This window comes from Aphelocoma coerulescens, chromosome 9, assembly GCF_041296385.1.
Source record: "Aphelocoma coerulescens isolate FSJ_1873_10779 chromosome 9, UR_Acoe_1.0, whole genome shotgun sequence".
NCBI classification, from domain to species: Eukaryota; Metazoa; Chordata; class Aves; order Passeriformes; family Corvidae; genus Aphelocoma; species Aphelocoma coerulescens.
In genome coordinates, this window is record NC_091023.1 from 14,353,361 (window position 1) to 14,380,543 (window position 27,183).

General features: G+C 46.1%; 2 protein-coding genes across 4 annotated transcripts; both read left to right on the forward strand.

Annotated features, from left to right (window-relative positions):
• Window positions 1–3,798: 3,798 nt before the first annotated feature.
• Window positions 3,799–10,342, forward strand: APOD (apolipoprotein D). The gene is made up of 5 exons (XM_069024971.1): window positions 3,799–4,605; window positions 5,551–5,704; window positions 5,965–6,086; window positions 7,890–7,978; window positions 9,182–10,342. Exons 2-5 carry the CDS (start codon window positions 5,582–5,584, stop codon window positions 9,415–9,417), a joined length of 570 nt encoding a protein of 189 aa, XP_068881072.1. The 5' UTR covers window positions 3,799–4,605; window positions 5,551–5,581; the 3' UTR covers window positions 9,418–10,342.
• A 2,038-nt stretch (window positions 10,343–12,380) lies between these two features.
• Window positions 12,381–27,164, forward strand: PPP1R2 (protein phosphatase 1 regulatory inhibitor subunit 2). 3 transcript variants are annotated; one of them, XR_011152667.1, is made up of 8 exons: window positions 12,381–12,565; window positions 17,130–17,237; window positions 17,669–17,746; window positions 18,051–18,154; window positions 19,319–19,498; window positions 20,718–20,925; window positions 22,402–22,452; window positions 23,762–27,164. XR_011152667.1 is itself a non-coding variant. In XM_069024065.1 (7 exons), the coding sequence occupies exons 1-6, from the start codon at window positions 12,420–12,422 to the stop codon at window positions 22,404–22,406; spliced, it is 621 nt and encodes a 206-aa protein (XP_068880166.1). In that variant the 5' UTR covers window positions 12,381–12,419; the 3' UTR covers window positions 22,407–22,452; window positions 23,762–27,164. The 3 variants fall into 3 exon arrangements, 1 of the variants encoding a protein (XP_068880166.1); XR_011152668.1 differs by lacking the exon at window positions 20,718–20,925 and having other exon boundaries at window positions 19,319–19,527; XM_069024065.1 differs by lacking the exon at window positions 20,718–20,925.
• Window positions 27,165–27,183: the final 19 nt, after the last annotated feature.

A 27,183-nucleotide genomic window follows, 5' to 3' on the forward strand; every position in this document is an offset into this window, starting at 1 on the left:
TCCACTGGGGAATGTGGGAGCTCTTCTCTGAGAAGGGTATGCAGAGCAGGGCAGCTGGGGTGCGCTTTGGGCTGGGCTCAGTGGGGCACAGAGGATGGGAGCAGCACCCTGTGCTGAGCTGAGTCACACAGCCAGGGCCCTGCAGTTCCCACAACACTCAGATCTGAGTGGACATTCCCAGACAGAGCCCATGGGGGTCTGGTAAATGCCCATGGGACCTGCTCCCATATCCATTGGAGAAGTCCTACTCTGCCCCCTTCTTCTGTGCACTCCTCGTTCCTCTCCATGAGGACAAGACCTGGCCGAATGCCTGCTCTGCCCATACCCAGGGTCTGCTGTGAGAACCCAGCAGCAAATGCATCAACAAAACTTTTTTTTACCTTATTTAGCAGCATAAGGCAGCCTTTCATGTGGGGCACTGGGATGTAGCAAAATCCCAGGATTATGGGCACTGCTGAAACTCTGGTTTTTATGGTGAGCACATCCACAGGGGTGAGGTGGCACTGGGCCGAAGCTTTGTCACTGGTCCAGATCTGCAATGTATTTCTGTATACAGAGACCTTGTTTTCCTTCTCTCTGTTTTGTTTTTTTTCTACTTTCTGAAGAATAAATATCCCTCTGGCTCCCCTCTCTGCAGGGATTCGGACCTTGGCAGCAATGCCAGGCAGGTTGAGGAGCCTTCCTCAGCACAGCAAGAAACACTGCTGGTCCTGCATGATAGGGTTTGTCCCTTAAATAATAATACCTCTTTAGTTTTCTAACTTCCTAAAATCTATCTCTTTGGTTTCTTGTGTTTTGAATACATAATGGGATAAATTCCAAGGTGGAGAGCTACTCACTAATTGTATATAGATGAATCACAACATCTTTTGTGCACTTGCATGGGACCAAATTCCCATATCCCAGAGACTAGTTCATGCTTCCAGAGTCTGTTTACTTCCTTTGCTGTCGTAAGTGTAATTAAAATTTTTACACCATTTTGCATAAACAGATTTCAAAGCACTTTTTGCCACTCCTAGAAGTAGAGGAGATTCCCACCTGCTTTTCTTTTCTCTTTCTTGTCTCCTACATGTTGATTTTTGTTTCTGTATACATGTTGCAACTTGTTGGCCAACCCAAAGCCCCATTTCCTGGAGAGGAGGAAGAAAAACTAAAAAGGACGGGAAGGCACTGCCTGAGCCAGGAAGAGCTGTCCATGCAAACGATGTTGTCTCCATGGTGGGACTCTCAGCACTCCCAGGTTATCCCGGTTCTCAAACTGCTGGGGGCTTCTCTGCAGCTGCTGAAATCCCAGCTGGAGACCCAGGTCCCCACCAGGCCTGGTTGGCTGAAGCTGCTCTGTTTCATAGGTACCAAGAGCTGATATCTGGGGGGTGCAACAGGACAATCTCACTCCCGCGCTAAGCCAGGTTGGCTACAGGTAGAATGTCACAGGTGGAGTGGCACTGCCCTGTCCCAGCCCTCTGCTGGCTGAACTTCGTCTGCACCTCCGGCTTGTTCTAACAAAGGGGTTTTCTTTGCTGGCAGCACTCAATGCTGTTGCATGCTCTCATGGGGGCCAGATAAGCCTTGTCTCTGAAATGGACAACTGAGAACATAAGAATATCCTAGCAATGTAACCTGTCTGAGACACCTCCCCCGCCACCCCTGGACGTACTATGTGGCTCAAGCCACCTCATTCCATGCCCACCCCACCCGCCATAGCCCCCCTGCCCTGCAGGCAGCACTGCCCTGTCCTCCTGCCACCCCTGTGGTACCTCACTGTCCGTGTCCTGCGCACAAGCCCTGCAGTCTGCCCTGCAGCTGCCTCATCACCCAGAAATGTGGGGGAGGTTTCATTCTTGCATGAAGCATTCCGAGCGTTTCTGGTGCCCCCCCCCCCCCCCGCCCCCCTTTTGCCCTGGTTTCTCCTCAGCTTTCCTCCTTCCTGTCCTCCCTCCCCTGCTCCAGCTTCCTGCCCTTTGATGTGTCCCCTCCTCTGCTCCAGGGCAGGAACTGCTTACCAGGTGGAGATGGCTGCTCCCACCCCACAATTAGGTGCAATTATAAATTTACGCTTTTCCCCAGCCCTTGCTCTGGAATGGCTCAGAGCAGACTCCTGCTGTGGGCTAATGACAGGTGGGACACGGAGCAGGCTCTGGTCTGTGCAGGCAAATGGTGCTGGTGGTGCTGGAGGTGAAATGACAGGAGGGTCCTGGGGTGGCCACTGAACACATCCTAGCCAGCTGGCCCTGAGCAGGGACAAAGCTGCATCATCCCAAACCTGCTCCACTCCAAGAGAGGAGCAGCAGATACCTGGGGACTTCCTGCTGTGGTCAGGCAGAGGCCAGAAATGTGCCCCTGGGGAAGGTGCAGCCAGTGCTTGTGTGAAGACATCCCAGAAGTGTCAGCGAGCTGGGCTGTCAGCTCTCATCATCTGTGCTTCGAGCTGTGCAGTGCCTTGGCACCCATGTGATGCTCCTTAGCTGGTAGTGGCCAGTGGAGAAACAGGGCTCCTCTGCAGCCCCTGCACTTCTGAGGGTGCTGCCTTTGGCTGGATGTGAGATTTCCTGCAAACATGGGTTTTCCTGCAAAGAAGGGTTTTCTTTTTTCTTGTTGGTGCTGGCTGCAAGGGGAGTGATGGCTATGGCCAAGCCCACCCCACCTGTCATCTCCACTTTCAGCGGGGCCCAAGGAGTGTCAGCTCCTGCTGGCTCCTGGCTTCTCAGCCTCCTGGGCACAGCCCACTCCTGCACACTCCTGCAGCAGGAGTTCTATGGAGTGTGGCTGGGTGAACATCTCGCTGCTCTGGTGTGACTCTGGCTGCAGCATGCCAGGAGCCAAAATGGCAGTGCCCAGCCACCCAGATATGTCCCTGGCAGGGCTGGCACTGCAGGGCAGACCTTGGATGCTGTGCAGCGCCTGCAGGCCAGGGCAAGCAGGAGCCCCTCCTGCTGTAGCAGTGTAAAAGGCTTCCTCAGAAGCCTTCTACCCAAGGGCACATTGCTGCCACAACAGCCAAGGAGCCCTTGCTCCATCCCATAGGAGAAAGCTCCATGTGCAGATGTGGATATGCACACAGACATACCTCATCATGCACATGTTCTACTGTGGCCAAGCTGGCCCTTTTGCAGGACTTTCTCCTCTGATTACACTGCAGGATGTGGGCAGCTAAGCTCAGGAGAAAAACTGTGCTTGCTGGTGTGCAGTGCATGGGGAATTCCACCTCCACAGTGCACTGCAGCGCGGCAGCACTTGTACCATTCAGGTCAGGGTCTGTCCAGGGACTTCCTGACTTCCAACATGTTTTTATTGCAAGAGGTGCAGGTGAATGTGGGGCTTGCAGGAAGTCTGCAGGATACCTCTGACTTTGACATGGGCAGCCAGAGCAACCCCATCAGGGACATGGGTGGCTGCCAAAGCACTAATGGAGTTGTATAGAGGCAGGGAGAGCCCTGCGTGCTCCTCTGCCCAGTGCCAGGTGCCATGGCAGACACATGGCCATGTGCTCCCCTGAGCCATTCACCCCCAGCTGGTGCTGTTGGATAAGCCAGGCACAGCTCTGGTGGTCGTGAGGTCTTAGGAGCACCTGGGCTATGGCTGTGTTTCAGGGCACACCTCAGATACACGGCCCCAGAAGGGGACAGGACTGAGCTATCTGTGGCTCTTGGGGTGCCATTTGGGCAGTCAGGAGCTCATGTGTGTGTGTTTGTGTGTATGAGTGAGGCATGCAGTACAGCATGAAAGAACACACCTAGAGAGAAAGTCTCAACAGAGATTAGATTAGATTAGATTAGATTAGATTAGATTAGATTAGATTAGATTAAAATAAAATGTAATTAAACACAACTTCCTGTCAATTACTCAGCTTTTCTTGCATAACTTTTGGGACCGGCTGCCTTCACAGATGGCTGCTCTGCTGTCAAAGGCATTTGCTGGGCACCTGTTGGAAAAAGTGCCAGGTCAGCATGGAATTGATTGCACTGGCATCTTTCCTTGTAATGAGATTTAAAAGTCTAGAGGAAAACTGCTGAAAGGTCTTACAGCTCCTCAGACAAACCTGTGATGCCTCCCACTGCTTCATCCTCCTCATGTACTCCTGCAAGTGATTATGATGGGGCAAGGACACTGCAGTGGCATGGAAGATCTCCAGGGCTCAAGTAGGAGGCAGAGGAGGCTGCGTGTCTCCCCATGGGAGCATGGTAATGGCTGCTGCTGGACCAGAGGGAGCAGGATGGGAGCTGCTGTTGTCCCCAGCCCCTCTCAAAGGCTGTGGCACTTCTCCCCCTCCCCTGCCATTTGCACCCAGGCCTGAGGCTTTGGTGAGCGGCTGCAAGGCAGAGCTCTGCAGCTGCAGGGCGATATCCAGACACGTGGGGTGCCTTTGTTTGCCTGGGTGAGCAGCCAAGTTGCAGCCCATCTCCAGCTTCGTACCAGCTGCAGATCTAAGGCAGCTGACTAGCCTGGCACGAAACCTAAACACGTCGAGGACCAGGGAGTGGCTTGTGCCAGAGCTGAATAATGATGATCCCAGCATTCTTATAAAGAGAAGCGGAGAGCTCACCACAGAGCTGTTCCTTGCCGCCCTGGTCCTCTGCAGAGCATCACTGCGCCACATCCACCAAGGTATGTCTCAACTGAGAGATTCAAAATGGGAACTGCCTGGGTCTGCAGAGGGGCCTGTGCCCGCAGCTCGAGACAGACTGGGCTTTTCTTTTAAACTTGGGGAAAATGTTACCACTGCTCCCGTAGAGGAGTTTCTAGCCAGAGATGCAGAGCAGCCCAGTGCTGCAGGGTTTGTACATGCCAACCTGCCCAAGCAGAGCCCAAAGAATGTGGGCAGCATCCTGGCTCCAGCAACCACTTGGGTGCAAGCAGCACAGCTCCTGCTTCTGCTCTGCAGGAAAACCTGTCCTTTCCTCCCCACTCCATGCTTTTGGGGGTTGGTTCATGTTGTATTTGGTGCTGATTTGAATCTCTACCAACTTCCCCACCTTGCAGTGCTGTGTATATCCTGGCGCACAAAAACCCCTCCAGAGGCAGCTGCACTGTCTCTCCCACCATGTTACAGTGTCAGGCAGCCCTGGCATACCTGAGGATGTCCCTCCTGGCAGGCAGATGTACACTGCAGGTGTACACCGCTCGCTTCCATGTCCCAGGGCCCCACCTCTGCCCTGGCTTTGGAATATCTTCCTTGTGCTCCAGCATTTTAAAGCAAACATCCCTGCGTTTCCCCTCACCTCAGCTTTGGACAAACGATGCTCCTGTCCTTGGACATGTGTCACCCTGCATCTTGCTAGGTGCCAGATGTGGGTGATGAGTACAAGTGTTCTCACCAGGCATTGCCTGGCTTTTTGTGGAGTTGCTGGGCACAGCCTGAGCACAGGCAGGGCTTATGGCTGTTTTGGGTTTGGGACTTCTTTGGCACTGTGCCTTTGTGCTCTTCTCATGATCCTTTCCTCCTTGCTGTGCCCCTGAGGTGCCCTGCTGCACATCCTATCCCATGTGCTGTATTTCACACAAAGCTCTGCTCCAGGGAGGCCCCAGCTTAGCTATTTTCCTTCTCCCCAGGTCCATTTCCCGCCTGCATCCCAGTGCAGCCATGCTGGGCACAGCAGTGCGGCTCTCGGTCCTGCTCAGCCTCTTCAACATTGGGAAAGGCCAGATATTTCATGTGGGACCATGCCCAGATCCATCAGTTCAAGAAGAATTTGATATCAACAAGGTGTGAAAAGTTCTCTAAAATTCTCATAGGAGGTAGTGAGTTAAGCTAAGGGGGCATGGGATGGCCAGCAAACTGCCTGGGTGCAGGGGGTGGTGGCAGGTCTGGTCACACCTTGTGCCACAGCTGCCAGCTGGGTCTGTAGCTCTGCTTATCCCCAATCCCAACCACTGAGGGGCAAAAACTGTACTGACAAAGGAGCCAGGCTGCTCTGCCTCAGCCCACTCATGTTAAAAACACGTCTTTAAACTTTCTTCTGTCAGTATTTGGGAAAATGGTACGAGATAGAGAAGCTGCCCTCAACTTTTGAGAAAGGAAGCTGCATCCAGGCAAATTACTCATTGAAGGAGAACGGGAAGTTCAAGGTGATCAACAAGGAGATGCTGTAAGTGTTTATGTTTGGACCATGTGCTCACTGTGGCAGTGGCACTCCTGTCACCTCTCTTGCTGTGCTGGGGGTTCATTTTTCTCTAAATTGCCTGTCTGGGGGCTGTGGGTGCTGGGGGGAGGCATCCTGTGGTTGTGGTAGCTCTTCTGAGAGATATGGGTCTCTGATTCCTGCCAGTAACCTGACGATCACCAGGTCTCTGTCTCATTGTCCAAGGTGAGTGATAAGAAAATAGATCAAATTTACATGGTGACTTCAGTATAAAATTGCCTGGATTTCCCCCCTGACGGATTTGTCAGCCCCAGAGATGCCTGAGAAGTTGGATGTCCTGGGTCCCGTTCTGGGGGAGATCATGGGGCTGGTCATGGGATGGCAGCTACCTCCTTGTGCTCCTCCATGCTCAGAAGTGCCTGTGCCCTGTGCTCCTCTCTGCTCCAGAGAAAAGAGACACAGGGAAAAGGGGCAGGGAAGGTGAAGCACATGAGTAATTTTTACTTAAATATTTGTCAGCCTATTTCTGGAGCATTTACCTTGCACATGTAGTAACTGCTATGCAAGGGGATCAGAAACCATTGTCAGTTTAAATCAGTGGTAAAGTGAATGCTTTTCCCTTTATTAGGAAATTAGCATGTTTTGCAATTATCCTGAGGCCTCCTTGATTTCTGCATGGACAGATGCCAGTGTTAATTCATCTGTTTCCATCACCAGCCTGAGCTGTTGTGGGCTGCTGCTGTGAGGGGCTGAATGGATGAGAGGGAGTGAGCAGTGAACACAGCGCTGTCCCCTGTGCTCCTGGCATGGCATGGGGACTTTGTTCTGGCTCACAATAACAACAGTGTAGAAACACATCCCTTGTGTCTGGAGCAGAGCAGCATCCCTGCCGTTCACTGGGTGCCCAGCACTGTCTCAGCAGCTCCAGTGCTTGGGCTGTGCCTGGCAAACAGCTGGACATTCATTTGTGCCCGCATTAATCTGTGTGAGATTAATCCAACCATTGCTGCCACTACTGCAGCAGCTCAGGATCCTGAAATATCGGGGATATTTTGGGTCAGGTGTGCACTGTGCATGGCTCCAGCATCAGCCCCTTGACCTCTGTTGCTGGCAGCATTCACTTCTGCCTTCTTGGCTGTTCCTGTTTTACAGGGAAGCGTGAAACTTTCCTGCCTGATAGGCAGCTTCTAGGTCTTGAGGCATCTGTGAAAAATGCAATTATACGATGGGCAGGTCAAGTCTTAGGGCTTGCTGCCAGCAGGGCAGTGCTCTGAACCAGCAGCCAAAGAAACCCTGGCTCACCACACTGGTACAGGTAATTTGTGTGCAGAGGAATGTGCAGTGAGCTGGAAAAAGCACAGGTGAATAAACAGACATGAATATGTGCCTTCCACAACAACCAGGAGCTGAGCTGCTCCCTGGCACATCCAAGATCATGGATGGGATCCTCCCATCCTCCCATGCTGGGTTCCTCCCAGTGCAGAGTGGTCTTGCTCTTCTTCTTCTCTGTTATTGTCATCCTGGAACCAAAGAACGTCCTGCTGGCAGGGACGCTTGGAGAGAGGCAGCCTGGGATGCTGGGGTGGTTTAACCTGGGAGACCATCTTCCCAGCTGCACCTGGCCCAGGACCTGCTGTGCCCTGGGTGCTGCTGAAACCATCCTCAGGGATGCTGCGCTTTACTAGTACCTATTTCAGCCACCTCTTGACAGGTAGTTTTGTCAGGAGGGATGATTTAGTGGAAGTGAAAAAAGAATGATCTCCACTTCTTTCCTGGCTTTATTTCTCACCTTTGTCATTCTCCCCTTAGTGCCAATGGCAAAATCAATGAAGCTGAAGGAGAAATCATGCACATGGATGTAAAGCAGCCGGCCAAGCTGGGCGTCCGCTTTAACTGGTGTAAGTGTGTGTGGGGAGGCCCCCCAGTGTCCATGGTCTTGGCAGTGCTGTGGTCTGAGCATTGTGCCACGGCACCAGGGGTCAGAGACAGCAAAACAAGCTCCCCTGGTGACTTCAGCACAGCAGCAAAGGGTTAAAAGAGACACTGTGACCAGCAGGCAGTGTTTTGGTGACACTGATATGCCATTTACAGCAATAGCCCCCTCAGTGGTGAAGCACTCTTCACCAGCTGATCTCAAAGCAAGAAAGATCAGCAGCCTTGCCATCCCTCCAGGTCATTTCACAGATGGGGATGGGGAGGTGGGGAGGTGGGGGAGGCAGCCCCACAGTGCTGCATGAACCAAGAATAAGCTTGTTTCTCTGCACACAGCAGTACAGCTACTTGCCCACGCTGCCTCTACGTACAAGTGGCTTTTAATAAGCATTAATAATATGGTTTTGTTTGCTTGTTCCTTCCCTTGTCACTGTAACACTCAACAGGGGCCAGCTGAGGTGCAGTGCCACATTGCACAGTGCTTTCCTCTGTCTGCAGCAACACCGGAAAGTGAGCTGCAGTCTCCCCTTGGACCACTTTTTATTCTGCTCTGTCACACCTTTTCTTTGGCAGTTTCATAGCTCTCTTTCACAGAGGGATTATTTGGAGGAATGGCTGGAGGAGGGGTACTTGCAAAGGAGGTAAAATGACTGTTCACGAGCACAGTCAGACAATTCTGTGCTGGTACAGCAACACCAGCAGCCATTTCCCTGCAGCATGTGCAGCCCCAACCACCTTCACCAGGTATGAGCCCCAGAGAACAGTGCTGGGCTCGGTTGGCTCCCCAGGGCAAGGTTCCCCATGGCAGTAGGTGGTGGTTTGTGCTCATCCTATCACCAGTGTCAGCTCCCAGCCCTACAGCTCCTTCCCGGCAGCCTGCACCCTCACACTGGTGAGGCTGGGCTGGCTTTCATCAGCCCAGGTGAGCTGTTCAGGTCATCGCGTTAACTTCCCAGCAAGACCTTCCTAGTCAGGACTTTGTGTCTTTTTTGAGTTCCTCTGGGCAGAACAAGGAGTCCTGGAAAGCTTTTATAAATTATAGCTCCCTGTACTGACCACAAGTATGCAGCAGCCAAAGTGGGAACAGTCCCAAAAACTGTGGCTGTGGTGCTGCAGAGCTGTCCAGAGATGGTTACACACGGAACTCATGGTGCCCTCCTCTCTCCTAGTTATGCCTGCTGCCCCTTACTGGGTCATCTCCACCGACTATGAAAACTACTCCCTGGTTTACTCCTGCACTAACATCCTCTGGCTCTTCCACATGGACTATGCCTGGATTCTGTCAAGAGCTCCTGAAATGCACCCAGAAACCGTGGAGCACCTGAAGAGTGTTCTCCAGTCCTACAAGATTGACACTGAGAAAATGATGACCACTGATCAAGCCAACTGCCCTGCTGAGATGTAACTCCTGGCGTGTAGTGACACAGCACTAGACCAGAGATAAACTTTGTTGCTTGCTTTATTAGCCATTAGAATTTCTCTATGTACCTGAGAAATTTAATAACCTCTTTGCTAATAGTAGTTTGCCAGCCCAGAGTCACTCCTTGCTGTCATTCCCTGTATTGCTCTTCCCCCTCTTTTTGTCTCACTCTGACTTTTGCAGTGTGACTGAATCAGTCTTAATGGGTGGAAGAAAGAAACCCTGAAGTGCAGACGTGAAACTCTGCTGTTGCTGTGAGTCCTCCAGCATGTGGATGGGAAAGGGTATGAGTCATGATGCGCAAGTATTAGTCCTGGGGAAAAATCATTCATCACACAGCCCCATGTTTGTTTCCAAATTTTGTCTTGACGCTTCTGGTCCTGTCAGGAATCTACAGTGTCTGAGCTACACTGTGGGCACTGCCTTAGCATCAGCAACATCCAGACCATCCTGCAGCCTGGGAACTGAGACTGGGGGTCTTGAAAGTTTTCTGATGCAGGGATGTAGGCATATGTTGCTGCTAAGTCAGCAGACCTCCTTGCTAGAAATCAGATCTTGCCCTTTGTATTTTAAATCTAAAAATGTCCAGAGATTCAGCATCACTCCATCCCCAGTGTCTATATGTGTCCTTCTCTTGCCTCTAATGAGATTGGTCCTGCACTCCCAAGGGACCAGCTCTGACTGTACTTGTAAGCAGACATAAAGAGATGGGGCTGCTCCCTTGTTCTCTCTTCCAGAGGCTTTTCCCTGAACACCAGGAGACAGCAGGCTCTGACTGACATCCTGCCCACTGCTGTTGCATGTGCCGAGTGCCTGCGGGCACTACATCTGCCCTGGCAGGTGTTCAGCAGGCACCGCAACAACTCTGCTTGAATAGCATTCATGCAACTCATTAAAAATGAAATAAAAATACCTACTTCGGGCCTTTTGTACCTTCCCAGCTGCACAGCCTTTGCACAGCAGGCTGGGGGGCTCAGTGTGTGGGGCCTGCCCCTTCTCTGAGGCCACAGCACTGCCAGAACAAGACTGCAATGAGCTTAACAACCACAGCTGAAGGGAAATGGTTTGTTCCAGGAGCCTGGAGCTCTTTCCAGCTCTCCAGGGTTGGATGTATGGGCACCCCCCATCATCTGAGCCATGCCAGCAAATTTGTGTTGTGGCTTTGGCTGACAGTGACCCCCATCTCCTGCTGCTTTTATTGACATGAAGAAACACTGATGTGAATGTAGAATGCTGTAAATCTGCAGGAAACATTCTACATTTATTTTGGTGGGATCCTGCTGATATGGGTGTGCTGCAGAGCACTTTCTTGCCCTGGGAGAGCTACAGGAGCTGAGCAGAGAGCCAGTATGTCACTAATCTTTGCCAGTCAGAGGAGGTCAGGATGGGAGGGACCAGAAACAACTGCCATCTTTAAGTCATTATCCCTTTAAACTTTCAAATCCTAATGCCACAGTTCCTATGACACAGAATTAAGCATTCCACCCGATTTTTCAGGCTCTAAGGATGACGGAAATCCTAGGATACAAACAAATGCACGGTGGTTCCCAAGTGTGTCAGATTTTGGGTGTAATCATTTCATCACTGCTTCACTGGGTTCCTATTTTTCTTCTCACACGGATGGTGCTGCTGTAGCCCTCATTCCCTGTGCTGCAATGCCACGGCACAGTGGCTGTGCAGGCACTGAGCCCTAGGGGTGGGAACCTGCAGCCCCATCAGCTGTGCAGCCACTGCCCCTGGATCTCGCTGGGAACTGGGATCTCCAGGTGCTGCTGAGAAATAGGAGTGTTTCACTCAGAGACAAAACCCTGCAATGCCTGGTCACTCTGGAGACCATGCTGGCTCCTTTGTTGGGCCACAGAGACTGTGACAAACCTGAGCTGCTCTGGCAAACACATTGTGCCAGGGGCATCTCCGCATGGCGGCACAGAGAGCTCGGGGACACTGTGGCACAGCTGCCACATGCAGAGGATGCCCCCAGCACAACAGCACACACATTGGACACCCTGCACATGCAAAACTCTCGAGTGCGTGTGGGAGTGCCACACTGGCTCAAACCCCACAGAGTCCCAAAAGCTCCACAGATGTGCAGACGCCCCCAGGGCAGCACACAGCTCCCGGTGTGCAGGCTCCATGCGTGGGCACCGGCCCTCTGCACACGCCAGACCTCCGTGTCCATGTTTCCTCATCAAAGTATGTACGTATCTGAGGGGGAGATGCCAAGAAGATGGAGCCAGGCTCTTCTCAGCAGTGGCAGCCACTAGGATGAGAGGCAATAAGCAGAAACTGATGCACAGGAAGTTCCACCTGAATATGAGGAAGAACTCCTTTACTGTGCGGGTTCCAGAGCACTAGAACAGATTACCCAGAGAGGGTGTGAAATCTCCCTCACTGGACATATTCAAGCACAATCTGGACACAATCCTGTGCAGTGTGACCCCTTCCAACCTGTCCGATTCAGTGATTGTGTCCATGTTCCCGTGTACCTGTGTGTCTGTGTCTGTGTGTCCGTGTATCTCTGCGCCTGTGTGTCCCTGTGTCACTGTCTGTGTGTCCGTGTATTCATGTCCGTGTGTCCATCTGTCCGTGTGTCCATGTATCCGTGTCCTTGTCCCTGCCGTGTTCGTGTGTCCATCTGTCCTTGTGTCCATCTGTCCGGGTGTCCATCTGTCCGGGTGTCCATCTGTCCGGGTGTCCATGTATCCGTGTCCGTGTGTCCATCTGTCCATGTATCCGTGTCCGTGTGTCCATCTGTCCTTGTGTCCATCTGTCCGGGTGTCCATCTGTCCGGGTGTCCATCTGTCCGGGCCCGCGCTCCCCGCACGTGCAGAGCGCCCCCTCGCGGTCGCGCGGGAGCACGGCGGGGGATGCTGTGGGTCCGCCGGCCGCCAGGGGGCGCGGGCGCGCGGGGCTGAGGCGGCGGCGCCGGCGCGGGGCGGGCCCGGCCGGGGCGGTGGCGGCGGCGGAACCGGGCGGGCGGCGCGGCCATGGAGGCGCCCTCGGTACCGGACGCCTCGGCGACGGGGCGGGGGCCCATCAAGGGCATCTTGAAGAAGAGCGGGAGCAAGGCATCGTCGGGGGCTCCCGTTGGGGCGCGGCGGACCAACCAGGCCTGCGATGAGGACGAGCACGGGTGAGGCCCGGGCGGCGGTGGTGGTGGTGGTCCCCACGGGGCCTCCCTCCGGCCGTCCCGCTCCTCCGAGGGCCCCGCGGAGCGGGATCAGCCGGGCGGCGTCTCCAGCCGGGGCTGCTGCGGTGCCCCGTGGCCGGAGGGATGCTGCGCGGGCGGGGCGGGGGCTCCGTGCCGAGCCCCCCGTGCGGCGGCGGGCCCGGAGCTCGGCTGCGCTCGGCGATCGGGGCCAGGCAGTGGGAGCTCCTGCCGAGGCTGGAGCACCGCTGGGAGCAAAGGGATGCCGGCTGTGCACCTGGGCGGAGGCGGGGAGCGCTGCCCGCACGAGGCCGGCGGGAGCTGTCGCCGTGGCTCCTGCCGAGGAGTGGCTGTCACCTGCCGAGGAGTGGCTGTCACCTGCCAAGTGTGGCAGCTCACAAAGGATTTTATAGATGCTACGAGGATAGCTCACAGTGTGGGAAATGCGCTTGATTTATTCTCAAACCTTCTCATAGGCAGCTCATTTCTTGTAATCAGAAGCGTGTCCCTGGAGGGGACCGCTCCTGGGCTGAAACATCATCAAGATATATTCTCGGCTGGGCAGGATCCATCCGTAAAGATCTCACACTTGAGAATGTGCACAGGCACAAACAGGAGAATGTGTGGTTTGTGATTTGAATGACGTGAAAATCTTGGTTTAATTGTAACATGCCGAGTTAGTCCAGATATGCAAGAAGTGGTCTTTAGCTAGCCAGCGCCTGTCCTTGATGGGTAAGAATCCTCCACTTTTCTTGATGCACCTAGCATGTGCTGCCTGCTGTTGCTCTGATTCTTCATCACGGTATAATGAGCAAGGTCTGACCTGAACTCTGTGTTTACAAATTTGCTTTGGACAGTTTTCTTCTTTTGACACCTCACTCAGTATTGCAAGGAGAGAAATAATGATAAAATAAAATGGTCATGCTGTTGGGGTTTTTTTTTTGTTATCATGGTAATATTCCTTTCATCGTTGCCTAGTTAAGTCATGAATATAGTCTAAAGTCAGCAAGGTAAGAAAGAAGAGGTTTTGGGTTGCAGTGTTGCTTGTATTAGCTGCTCCTTTTTCGAGAGAAAAATTTCAACTGAATGAATGAGATTATGTTTTTGAAGGAGGTGACTGTAAGTAGCAATATGTTACACAAATGTGATTTTTTCTTTTTTTTTTCTTTAGTTTTAATATTGTGTAGCTTGATGTGTTTAGTACCACACCAGACATAAATTACAACTGGCTGTTGGTTGCCTGTGTTTCATTTTCTGCAGTTTCTTCTGTACCATCTTTAAAACTGAGTAGAAATTGGAGTATGAACTGATGAGTGTAGGGTATATTGGTTATTGCACACAGTAATTTCCTGGGAAGCAGTTAGTGGGCTAGAGTCCAGCTTCTATTTCCTGTTTACTAACATCAGCCAATAAAGTCAGTTAGATTAATACTGAAATTGCCTTGCAAGTTAGAAGCTATTGGCTAAACCTGGCAGGCTGCATTAGAAGATTTCCTGGAAAGATCAGTACAGGGCATTTAAAGCTGGTTTCTGTGCAGGTATTATTTTTGGTTGGCAGTGTATCAATATAACAGTGTTATTTCTGATTTCAGCAAAACAATTTTGTTTTTTGAAGAATGATAAGTAGTACAGTTGTGATTTTCCTTTGAGATTAAAGATCAGTTAATAAATTAAGGTATCTGTTTTTGTAATTCTGCTTTTTTCTAATATTGAAATTCAGCTCTGAATATCTTTAAAAATACCTGTAGATGAAAGAGCTTACTGTGTCAGCTGTCTTCTTTTAAAGCACCATGTTCAGTAGAGCTCTCATATACTTGCATCATTACTGACCTTGTGCTGCTGTTAGTGGTGGTAACATTGTTTGGAAAACTTCCTTAATGAAAATATGATGCAAGAGGGAAGCTTGAGAAATTTGGATGCCACTGGAACTGATCCTAAGAGCTGAGATTGTGGTTTAATGGCAGATGTGTTCTTGGCATTCCTGGGGTACACTATTTTTTGCCTTCAGACCCCTGTAAGAGCCTGTGAGCGACTGGATATGATATTTTACAAAGGAATTATGGAAGTGTGTGCGTGTGCACAAGCAGCTGTGGTGGAAGAGGTGAGTCTGCTATGCTAGGAGCAAGTGAGGTGTGAGAGGTGGTCCTTGGCTACTACTGTTGCTGAAATTTCTTGCCTGCCCACACAACCTGGGGTGGTGTCTAATGAAGTTATTGTGTATTTTTAGAAATGTGAGAAAATACACATGATAATTGCTGAGATTTTTAAAATCTCATTTTCCTAAGGAAGATTAGATTTCCTGTTTCTGTGTTTGAAGGGGTGTCAGGATGCATTTCCCTGTGATCCTAAGGTATGTCATTAGTGTTGTGCTGTGCAGACATGCCTAAGCATGCAAAACAGGAGACAGGCGAGGGAGGTGTGAGTTTTCAGAGCACTTAGTCATTCTCCTGTGATGGCTTTTTCCAAGCAGGGGTAAAATAACATGTTTGTCTCTTTGCCACTAATGACGTTCTTTTCCTCAGGTGGACTTTAAGTTATGCTTTGGGAGGTACTCCACAGTCAAGGCTTTTAGTGTTGGAATCTGAGTTTAAAAAAATGAGTGTGAAAAACTAAGACACTAAAAACTTGTTCAGTCTTTTATTTATGACTCACTGACTTGCTTACTGTGGGCTGTCTCATTTCCAGCACAGTGCATGCCAAAGGGATTGTTCCAAGACTGGCAGTATTATTATTAGGTGGAGTTGTGAGCCTGGGTTATAAACCTTTATGTGCTCTGGGCAAGTGAACACAAAGCATGTGATGGGAATTTCTCCCATCTGTCGTATTTCCTCGTCAGCTGAGCTCTGTCTCTTTACAGAGAGCCGTGTACCCTATGTGCCATTGTCCGAGTTCTCTGGCTGCTAAAATCCTCACTGTGCGACCGAGTGAGCATCTTGCGTTGATCATGGATGAACTTTAGGCTGTGTTTAACCGGGAATTTTTCGACTCCTAACCAGACAGCTTTGAATGAGTGGCGTTCCTAGACTGGAGTTCTTGCTTTGTCATCACGAAGCTCATGACTCCCCGCCCTGCCAGAGCCACGATTTGACTCACGTGCTGTCCGCTTATGCTGCAATCCTTGTGTTTGCACAAAATGATTAAATGGACCTGAAGCCTCGAACATGAGACCTTGGCACTGGCTACTGTATGCTGAGGGGATTAAGATCACTCAATTTGTATTAATTTCTGGAGTGTAAGCCTGTGGCATGTAGGATTCAGCATCAACCCTCACTTTTTTTTTCTTTGTTTTTTTTCCCCCCACATTGTATTATGTAGTGATCCTGTAAATGTAGAATGTAGTTTGTGCTTGGAATTTTGCTTTATCAAGTTTGTTTTACAGATAATATTCTGCTCAAGAGCACTTGTGTTGTTGAGATTGAGTGTCTTTCAGAACTGTTGTTGGAGGGATCTGTGTTTAAACAAAAGCAGTTAAGTGGAAGTCTTCCAGCCAACTGCCCCACCCTCCCTGAAAAAACCCAAACACCACCCCAAACCAAACAAAAACCCCCACTAAACCCACGAAGTCCTGTAATGTTTGTTTCCTTAACTAATAATTTGCAACAAGAATATATTAATTTGTAAAGTAATACTAAATCGTGGAATTACTGTATTATTCCAAAATTAAATTTATTGGCTTAATCTAAGGGAAAGACTACCTTATATGAAGCTTGCAATAACCTTTATAGAGAAAATCTGTAACATGGTGGTATATGTTAATTAAACATTTTCTTGTGGCTTTTAGACCAGTGGAGACATGGCTCTTCCTCTGACCACAAGACAGTTGCTTTCCTTGTGGCTTATATATTATGTCAGTGAGCAATCAGTGTGGGTGAGCTTAAGTTTCTTCAAATTTACATAAAATGGTACATTTTCTGGTTGACTGAGAAAACTCTAAGTAATGTAGCATCACTGGTGCCTGTCTGAATAAAATGTGAAACTCCCTCAGCTTAATTATAGCAGTGAATCAGTTAGCTTATGATTCCAATTTAGGATGACAAAAGCAATATTAATAGCCAGCTTGTTCTGTGCTACTTATTCCACTGCAGGAGGGGATTTGTTGGTTGCTATTGTTTATGTAACAGTTTTGCTAATAATCATTCCAGTTCCCTCAGCAGAGGTGAATTGAAAGGCATTGGGTTCTGTTGAAGTCTTGTGGGCTGTAGTAAGGGGAAGAATTCTCTTTTTACCAGCTACTGTAAAATCAAACCGTTCACAAGATAGTCATTGAACAAGAACAGGAGTCTCTGAATTATATGAATATGTTTATAGATCACTGAGTTTTATTTAGCTATTGTGACTTGTTAGGGAAATTAAGTTGCACTGATAGTTTGTCATGACTTAAGTATGTATAGAACAGTATTTAGTAGTCATACTTTGAACATGTATGTGTGTCATAAGAATAATTTTTGTGCTTAGTATATAGTAGAGATCAGATGATGCTTCCTTCTCTGGTAAAGCAGAACTAATTGTTTTAGAATATAAGAAAAGTTAACTTTCTTTTCTTATTTCAGTAAAAAATCCCAGAAGTGGGATGAAATGAACATCATAGCTACATACCACCCTGCAGGCAAAGATTATGGCTTGATGAAAATTGATGAGCCAAGTACTCCTTACCACAGGTATGCTTGCTAAAGTGTTGTCCTGCATTCTGCCAGGTGGAATTGTGGATTTAGAGCAAGACTTACTTTGTGGGTGATGTAGTATTACTGGGTGTATGCAACATACTCAGATCTACAAAGCTTCTAAATAAGGAGAACAGTCTAAAAGGACAAAGTGTAAAGGACAAAGTTTAGCAGGTTTGTTCTAGCAGACTTTAGGCTTTGAATGGAATAAATAAGTCTGACTTGTATTGATTTTATTTTTCTCAGTACTAGAATATAATGCTGTTATATCAATATTTAAAGTAGATTTGGAAAGCTTTTAAAGCATTAAAAGAGTCTTTTAATTGAGTGTTGTAATTAATTGAATGTTGTAAAGTTTTGACTGTTTTCTTGAGCAAGCTACAAACTTGAGCAAATTACTAAAAAAGGCTTTTTGTTTGCCCTCCCAGCATGATAGGAGAAGATGATGAGGATGCAGTGAGTGATTCGGAATATGAGCCCTTAAGAGCAGATGTGTTGAGTAAAAAGTAAGTATTGTAATAAAAAAATTATCTAAATGTTAAGATAATCTGCTCTTTCCTGGGGTAGACTTTCTTTATGGAAAGTTGTTGCTGGTTTCTCTAGAAGCTGCATTTTTGGTATTGTCAAATTAAGTCGATTTCAGGGTTTGATAGTGCTACTGGTAATTTAAACCTCTTGCAGGTTGTTACTGCATATAAATATGGCAAAAATAATGAACAACGCAATTTGTATGAGTGTTCTGAAATATCATGTATTTTAAATAGTGAAAAACTTGCTGTTTCAGCATTTTGTATTGCATGATTTATGTAGACTGGCAGCTGCAGCTGAAGGTAGAGGACCCAAGATTATAGCAAGGCAAGAAGAAAGCAGTGAGGAGGAGGAAGATGATGAAGAATTAACACCTGAAGAACAGGGTAGGCATAAGTTGTTTTCTTTCTTTTGTTTAGGCTCTTTTCCTACAAATAGTTTCAGATTTTCAGTAAGAAATATTTGGGAAGAAGAAGTACTATCAGAAAAACGTTGTGATTTGAAAATAGGGATAAATAGTGTTTGAACAAATACGCTGCTTGTTTCTAATCAGGAATGTTTGGTTTGGGATCTACATATAAACACGAATTTGCTGCTGTTGGCTGCCTCCCTGTATACAAGCTTAAGGTGTGGGAATTCCTGCTAAGATACCTCAAATAAGAAGTTCTGGTTTGGGGATGAAGGAGTAGTTCTTAATCTGAACATATTTCAGGTAGACTTAATTCAGTGAGTATCATTGCAAATAAAATGCTGTTAATTGCTTGCAAATGTACAGATGATATTTCTGTTGTTCTCAAAGCAATTGGTAGATGGATGCAGTAGGAAGTCTACAGTTATTCCACAGTAAATAGCATCTTTAACATAGATGTTGTTTCATGTTAACTTGGACTAGAACGTTTTGAGGGAACAGTCAAACAGTACTTCTAAGGTTTCAGGGCTGTATTATCTAGCTGGTGCTTCTCAAATTTCCTGGCCTCAACTTTGGGTGTGTAACCTTTCTATACTAAAGGAAGGAAAAATTGAAGTGTTGGGGCTGCCAGTAAGCAAAGTTTATTTTAATTATAATGCATTACTGGTGGAAATGCTAATGTTTAATATATGGAGCACAATTGGCTTCAGGCCATGGGGAAAGCGGAAAATATTTTCTTCTACACATGTGGTAAATATATTTCTCATAACTGACCTTTGGTGGCTAGCCAGGAGTCAAGCCACACATCTGCAAAAGTTCATCTTCTATCCCAGCAGTATGTCTCAATTTGTCCTTGAGTTTAGTTAGAAACAAGGCTTGTGAAACCTTGGAGTTTTGTGTACTTTTACCAGATGCTTCTCATGGTTCAGACTTGCTCTTAGTTTCAAACAGGTCCTTTTAAAAGTGCTTCAGAGGTTCTAGTCCATCAATTACTATCCTTTTTGTAAGTCGGACTCATCTTAAAAGAACACTCCACTGCTTGAAGACAATAATTTTAATTCAGTGAGTTCCTCCATGAAGAAGATATGAGTTGATTTTTTTTTAAGGGAAGAAATAAGTACTTCCATTTATTTGTCCACAGAGAAAAAGAAACAGTTTGAAATGAAGAGAAAAATGCACTACAATGAAGGAAGAAACATCAAACTGGCAAGGCAGCTCATTGCAAAAGAACTACATGGTGAAGAAGAGGAAGATGATGAGGATGAAGAGATGCGTGATGCTGCAGAGGTAGAAACAATGAGTACAGAAGCTACCGAACATGGTGAGCTACTGATTAATTAAACAGCACCTGTAAGTACTGGTGGCCCTTTGAGCTGTTGGGAAATGAATATACTCAAGTGTGAGAATGACTTGAAGGAGTACAGTATGTATGTAACACTCAATGAACAATGTTGCACACTGTCTTGATAGGTAGATTTGTAGCATGGAAAAAGAACTATCAGTGTTGATAAATAGCATGTAGGCTTTTGTTTGTTGAGACATAACAGAAAAACAAACACCTCCTGCTTCTTACCATTTTCCCAACATAACTGACTTTGGCTGGTGAAGTTGCCAGCACCCTTTTTAAAGGAGGAGCAGTCGTGATCTGAACACTTTAGCGGCCATATGGGAGAGCCTAGCTTTTTGTTGTGGGTCATTTCCCATTCTGCTCCCAATCCATCATGTAGCCAGCAATGGGAAATTACCATCAGTGTTTCCTCCCCCTTGAGAGGACTGTATCTATCTTCCTGAGGAAGAACACTGTAATGTAAAACTGCTGTTAGGCCTTCAATATAGACTTGTCCTTGAGCAGAAATGTTCATTTCTATAGTATGGGATAAGACTCTCAACTTTGCTTTTAGTGCAGCTACTGGAAGTCTGGGATGTTTAGGTGGGAGCTGTTGCTGGAACCTGTTTCAGGGCTGTCTCTTCATAGGAAACTCCTAAAACTATAGAGGCTGACACCTTCTCCTTCATCTTTAAACTCCACTCTGGGTGAAAAGTCTTAGACTTTTGTGGTGGTATTCTGGCGAATAATTACAGTTCACTCCCCACCTCTTTATGTAACAGCACTTCGAGTAAGTTTTTGGCATTAAAAAACCACACATCTGTTGTTCATGAGACTGGTGGCAGTGAAGTCTGTAAGCCTTGTTCATCTGTGATTGGCAAAGCTATGAAATATTAGCATGGTCTGCAGACTTGGGAAGATGCTGCATGGGTTTAACTTGGTTCACATCTGCTTTTCACAACCATGTGAACTAGGAACTCTTCTCAAATTCATTTAAATCCCACGCAATAAAACAGTGATTTGCAAAGTTGCGTGTTTAAGTTCTGTGGATTGCACCTTTGCGTCCTGTTATTTATTACAGGAGGACTTATTCCTTCACAATTATTCTGAAAGGGTCATTTGGTATGTGTCTGAGACCCATTACTGGACTGACTTTATCCAGTAACTTAACATAGGCCTTATAATGGCTATTTACTAGAACTTCACTCTCCAGGGGAAAGGAGGGCTCCAGTAGCCAACCGTATGACCCTTCTGCATGGCCTGAAGCTGCCATCTCTCTGCACTCTGCTGTAAAACAGAGGCAACTCCGCTCCCCAGCTGCATTCGCCAGTGGAAAGAAGGCAGACCTTTGCAGCATTTTTCCATCTCTATTGTTGAAGTCCATTCCACCTTCCTCATAACCAGCTTCAGAGCCACAACTGGTAATTATCAATTTTAGACTGCTCATGGCTAATAGATTCCATAAATGTAACTGTCTGCCAGTGTAGCAACCCGTTAACTAACTGGTTCACCTCCACACCATAGCATATAGAAATACTTGCCATTAACCTGATGTAGTTCTCAATTCTTCACTTTTCTATCATTCTGCTTAAACCTTCATGTTTTGCTATCTCCTAATCTCTGTATCAGCTATCACAGCCTTTAATCCCTGTCCTTGATCAGTTCTTCTGAGGTTAAGTACTGGTCTCACTTTTGTAGCAGCTGGTGAATTGAATGTCCTCAGACGGATTATGTGACAGGGTTGGGCAAAGGATGATGGGATATGGACAAAACTGTTAATAAACCAGTCTTCTGCCACTGCCCACATTTTAAGAAATTCCTACACTGAGATGAGAAATGTTCAGCACATAGCTGTGTTAATGTTAAAGTTTTACTGAAATAACTTTTTTGAAATTATTATTTATTGCTCTCTCATCTGTATTCTGAGGGTACAGAAGAATCTTCTTATTCATAAGTGTTAATTAGAGCTACAGAACGTTTCTCAAATAGATGGCTTTAACACTTGTTGCTTGGGTTTTTTTGTCATTGTGCTTTTTGGTCATGCTGTGCTTTTGGTTACATTAAGCACTTAAGCATTTAAAAATTAGGCTGTTTCCTTTGTGCAAGGTAATCAAAATACTATTAATATTCATGTTCCTGAGAACAGTGTATGGAAAGATTATTCACCTGGATAGCTATCAAAGAGCTCTTTGACTTGAAATTGTATTTTAAAGTGCTTTTGTCTAGAGCAGAAAAGGGAGGGTTTCCTTACTCTTGTACTGGTAGATGCAGGAGTTGATTTTTGCAATGGCTTGTTTTGCCTTCACTCTGTTAAACTGACTAACAGTCCTGATGCTTGCTTTTAACTGAAAAGAAAATCTCCTGGGTTTTCTGCATGTTGTATTGTAGCTGTATTTTTCTATATTCTTCCATGACTTGAGTTCTTGGGAAGTTGTGGAGATCATGAGGTGATGTGACTGCCACTCAGCTATTACGCCAGTCACTCTATGTGAGTGAGAGCTGCTATGCAATGTCTTTTTATTCCAATGGAATAACATGACTGCAGTACTGACAATTGTTGCAGGTAAAGATGCGACATAAGAGGCATTTCCTAGTGGTCTGCTGTGACTCTGGGGTTCTGCTGGCTCCTGAGTTGTTTTTCAGGCAATTTGAGAATCTCTTCTCACTTGGAAATTTTTTATCCATGAAGATCCCTTAAAGATTCTGTGCTTCTCTTATCTGATGTTCCTTTCTACCCTCTAATTCTGTCTGGTTTGTATTTGAGTAAAACTAACAGTACTCTTCTAATCTCTACACTCTGCTTTCAAAGAAGGGGCTAAAGACTTAGGGCAGGTTTAAGGAGGCTCCTGTCAGATACCACTAGGTCCACTAATACAAGTTGCACTTCTTGGTTACAGACTGAGATTTCCTGCTGATTGAAATGAAGATGGCCAGTCCAGTCAGTGATGGTGAGAACTCTTTGTATATTTTTGCTCCTGTCATCATTGTGGCTACAAAGTGTTTTAAATGGATGAATCATTCCTTTCTTGCCTCAAGTAGCCATACCTTACCCATGCCTATGGATTCCGGCAGCCAAGCTCTTTTGCAGAAAAGAAAGTAGAAGTTGTAACAGACTGCATATGGCAGGGGGGTTGGAGCTGGATGTCCTATAAGGTGCCTTCCAGCTCAAACCATTCTGTAATTCTATATTTGCTTGCTTCAGCATTTCAGCTTCTCTGGCTACTTGCTATTTATGACTCCATGAATAACATAAATAGACTTTGCCAGCAGAAGTGACCTTTGTTTCTCTCCATAAAAACCTTCCCTTTAGAAATTCTCTTTTAAATCACTGAAGGAAATATTCCTGATGAAGGTAAATTTAAGCATGATGATTTCAGTTCAGACCTATCTTCTGCTACACGAAAGTATCAGCCAGAGGGTGTTGTCTGTAGCAGTTCAGTTGACAAGCAGTAAGACTTTTGTTCTCTCTTTCTGGTTCATTTAGCTGCATTGCTCTGCTAACCCTGCTCAGATGGCACCCAGCAGCTGAGCTGTCACTGACTGGGTGTGCCCTTTGGCCTTTGGTAGATACAGAATATGTTGTGTTTTCTTAACCAGGGCAACCATCACCCTAAAGATGAATTAAGTGAGAAGGCTGGGAGTGCACAGCAATCAGTTCTGCCGGTTAACTGTGCTGTTTGCTTGTTAAACTGCATGTTACCAAATCTAACTCATGCCCAAGCCTAACTGGCCTTCTAAAAAGAATATCATCATTTTGATGAGGTATTCTTTGATCAGCACTAAAGACAAGTTTCCTCTGATTTATTGCTGTGCTTTTGCTCAAAGCCATGAGTTAACAACTTCCTGAAAACACAACTGACTGTGCTCCTTCACGTATAAACTTGGGGTTTTTTATTTCAAGTGTCTCATATGGAACTGAAATTTGACCTGGGAAATACTATGTTTGCTGGTGTTTCAGGAACCTCATGTGTTAGTTCTAAATGCCTGAGTTAAATCCTCCCAGTTCCAGGGGTGGTGAGCACTCAGTGCTTGGTGTGCTGAACAGTGATGTTGGCCATCTATTTAGAGCATGAAGATGAAATAACTATTTTAGAAGTTTCTGCACTCTCCAACTAGAAGCTTATACATTGCTAAGATGGGTTGGCAAACATTGTCTTTGGAGAAGCAAAGATGATTTCAGGAGGATATTTGTGTGTGTTGTGAAAATATTCAATGGGTATGAAGAATTATCTATTTTTTGTAATCTTTCTTACGCAGCACATGTTACTCGTGACCAGCTGGAAAGTAGAGCACACAGCATAGAAGAAATCTGTCCAGAACTGTAACTGCTCGTCAAAGACACAAATATAAACATCGCTTCATGATTTTTGCAATTAAGGCTCTTAAGAAGCATATCAGTTGCAATGTTGTATTGCCAAGAATGTTAATTTTAGACTTGTCCATTAGGCAGAAAAAGCTGTCTAATTGATTTATTCTTGTGCCTAGTATTTCATGGAGAATACTGCTTCATAATCTGTTCAACCAGAATGGCATTCCCTGTATGTATAGCGCTGATTATCTTGCGTGATGTACTGTTACTCTTGCTTTGAAACACTCACTATCTTTTGGTTTTTCACTATTTATTTGAGAGTGTTCTAGATGTGGTGTCTCATATGGAAAGTTTTGGGATTCAAGAGCCAGACGGTACAGCATATATCAGATTGACATGCAAGCTATTTATCAGATGTGTTAAGCAGTTTAAAAAGGGATTATTCAAGTCCTACAACTTTTTTTTGTAAAGTGTTGACCTGTTAATCTAGATTTCAGTACGTTTTTACCTGCACTTTCCCAGTCTTTAGAACAAGAGCTGTGTTATTTCTTAAGAGCGGTGTTTGGAATTGGTTGTTAGTTTCTGACTAAAGCAGTACTAACATTTGGTGGAGGGAATGTTTTTACACTGGAAACGGCTAACTTGAACTTTGCATTTAACTGTCATAACCTCTTCCATCAGGACTGGTTGTTTTGTGGAGCTCACCCTGGTTTATTGTGAGAACATGCAAGTTTCCTCCAGCTTTTCTCTTAAAAATCACATCCACTGTTACTCTTCTGGCTCTTGTTTCAAATGTTTGGTTCTTTCCAGTTGCATGAACAGTGTTTGTGCTGTTAGCACCTGAGGAAAAACACCCAGCCATGAGGAAATACACATCAGGACTGTGAAGATGTGCTGAGCTTAGACTCTGGCTGTTCTTTATTAAAGATAACTGCTGTTGATCTACTCGTTTGGGGTTGGCAACTTCCATACTGAAAACCACTGGTCTAAATCTTCCTGTGTCCATTGCAACTCAGAGCAACTGCTTTTGTAAAATGAAGGCTTTTTGGAAGCTAGAAGGGAAACAGCCTAATTCAAATACTTGTTTACAGTGTGGTTATATAGCCGTAAAGAGGGATTTTTCACCTCCAAATTGCTGTAAAAACTTCTCAGTGGGTGGAATTTGACTGGTGAATGTTCCAGTATTCAGAGTAGTTCCTGGGTTTTATTATACAAATGAAGAATACACTTAAGCTTTAGCTTGGTTATGAAATACAGTGTATATCTTAATTTTGATCTGAATTTGATATGTTGCAAAAATCCATATAATTATATGGATCTATTTTAAAATGTCTTTTTCTCCACTGTATATGTGAAGTTTGAATAAAGGAATGAAAGTTATTTTACAGTTATATGCATTCTCAAGTGTGAGCTTTCCTGGAGTCCCAGAGAAATTGAGAGTGAATAAGGCGATAGTGTGCTGTCCTTCGGAAGATTTTTACAGGAGTGATTCATTAGACTGGATGCATTGCCAAAGCTACCTGTGAGCTGTGCTAACTGGGTTTTGTAGTGCGCCATTCCCAACTATCTCCTCTCCTTAGTAGGTAACAGGGTAGTCAGTTGTGGGTTAGTTAATCTTCTAAGGTCCTGAATCAAGATTAATAGCATCTTTTCACAAGAGTTGAACTCTTGATTCTGGCCAGTGTGGTGATGCTAATTTTTCAACAATGGAGAATGCTATTTCTTCTTCTATCAGAAGTGGTCACTTCTGTAGAGTAAACAGGGGCAAAGAGTAAGCATTTAGATACCTCTGACTCCTCAAGTCATTTACTGAAGCTTTCAATTCGGCTCCCAGGAATAGGATTTCAAAACATTAGGTTTTTACCCTTTATATACCAGCTTGTAGTGTTCAGAGTGTTGGCCTGTGTGCACTGAGCTGTATTTCAGAGTAAGCAGCTGCTGGCCTTGCCTGCCGCAGCTGGGCACTGAAGTCCTGCCAAGGGCACAGCAGCACTCAGCAAAGCCGTGTCACTTTCAGACTGAGCATGGATGTGTTGACCAATGTGTGCAGGTAGCACCAGTGTGTTCTGTGAGGCTGTGGAGCTTACCACTTGTACTTTGTGCTAAGTACACATGGGTACTTCATACCTGCAGTTAAGGTAGAATCCAGCAGCAGCAGCTCTTACCTGAGCTAATGTCCTGCCCTCCTTGACCCCCTACTTTCTTGTGTCCAAGGCCATTTTGGTGCTCAGCAGGGTTTCTTTGTACCTTACAAGGTCTAACCAACAAACTTTGCTAACTTCCAATAAAGACCTTTCCTGTAATGGCTTCCAAAATCCTAAATGAAATGAGTATGTAGCTTTGAGGGAGGTACAGTACACAAATGCATGAAGATGGTTTTGAATGAACAGCATAATGTATAGCAGGTCCCTTCATCACTGAGGTGATTTTGAGCTGTCTGGGATATGTCCCTTTTTCTGTGCCACCAAGCACCTAAGTTCCAAGTTTGATGCCATTTTGAAACTTGATTTAGTTTGGGGTTTTATTAAAGGCTTTGTTCCCTTCATTCTTCTCAGTGCTTGCAAAAATTCTGTTCATGGTGCTTCTTCATCTTCCTCAGCAGGAGTGGAACCCAATGTCCCTGACACTGCTTCTAATTGAAAGGCTGGTTTACTTGCTTTTCTCTGCTTATACCTTGATGCATTTTAAAAGCTACATCTGGCAAGTTTTACTTTGCAGTAGCTCCAGAAACTCCATATACCTCTTTTTACAAAGGGATGTCTGATTTCCCTCTGCTTGAGAAATATCAGTTAGAATTCCCTGCTGAATGGAGACAAGAGAACAAATGCTTTTTCTCTTTTTACGTTTGATGGGGACTTAGCTTGCGTGCACATCCTTATCTTTAGGTGCATATGGTATAAAGACTCATTTGTACAATACAGAGTGGTATAAAGAGGAAACAAACACAGCTCTTGCTTATGTGGACCGTGAGCTCCACAGCACCATTAATTGTGAAGCTTCTTGCACAGGTTTAAGTCCTCAAGCTGCATCCTGTTTAGAGAAAGCATTTTCAATATGCTTCCAGTAGGGAGATTACTTGCAAATAAGAGCCTTAACTCATGTGTATAGATTTTTTTTTTCTGTCTAGTTTCTTTCCCACCAGCTTGTACATAATTCATAGAAACTGCAGATATTTTTTCCACAGCTCACTCTCTCATGTGAAACTTTGACATCTTACCAGAACTCTTTGTAACATGCTTTTTTGTGGTATTATGATGCCATCTCACAAATGTAATTAGTCTGTTTGAAACCAGTATTAAGTGTCACAACATAAATAAAACCATTGTTTTCTTTACTGCCTTATGGCACTAATACTAATGTAATCTTTGGC

What these genes read in the sequence shown, in the direction of transcription:
- APOD (XM_069024971.1), top strand. Translation starts at nt 5,582, where the DNA reads ATGCTGGGCACAGCAGTGCGGCTCTCGGTCCTGCTCAGCCTCTTCAAC. An exon ending in AAGAATTTGATATCAACAAG is followed by an intron (nt 5,705 to 5,964) that starts GTGTGAAAAGTT and finishes TTCTTCTGTCAG; the next exon opens with TATTTGGGAAAATGGTACGA. An exon ending in GGGCGTCCGCTTTAACTGGT is followed by an intron (nt 7,979 to 9,181) that starts GTAAGTGTGTGT and finishes CCTCTCTCCTAG; the next exon opens with TTATGCCTGCTGCCCCTTAC.
- PPP1R2 (XM_069024065.1), top strand. Translation starts at nt 12,420, where the DNA reads ATGGAGGCGCCCTCGGTACCGGACGCCTCGGCGACGGGGCGGGGGCCC. An exon ending in CCAAGTACTCCTTACCACAG is followed by an intron (nt 17,238 to 17,668) that starts GTATGCTTGCTA and finishes TTGCCCTCCCAG; the next exon opens with CATGATAGGAGAAGATGATG. An exon ending in ATTAACACCTGAAGAACAGG is followed by an intron (nt 18,155 to 19,318) that starts GTAGGCATAAGT and finishes ATTTGTCCACAG; the next exon opens with AGAAAAAGAAACAGTTTGAA.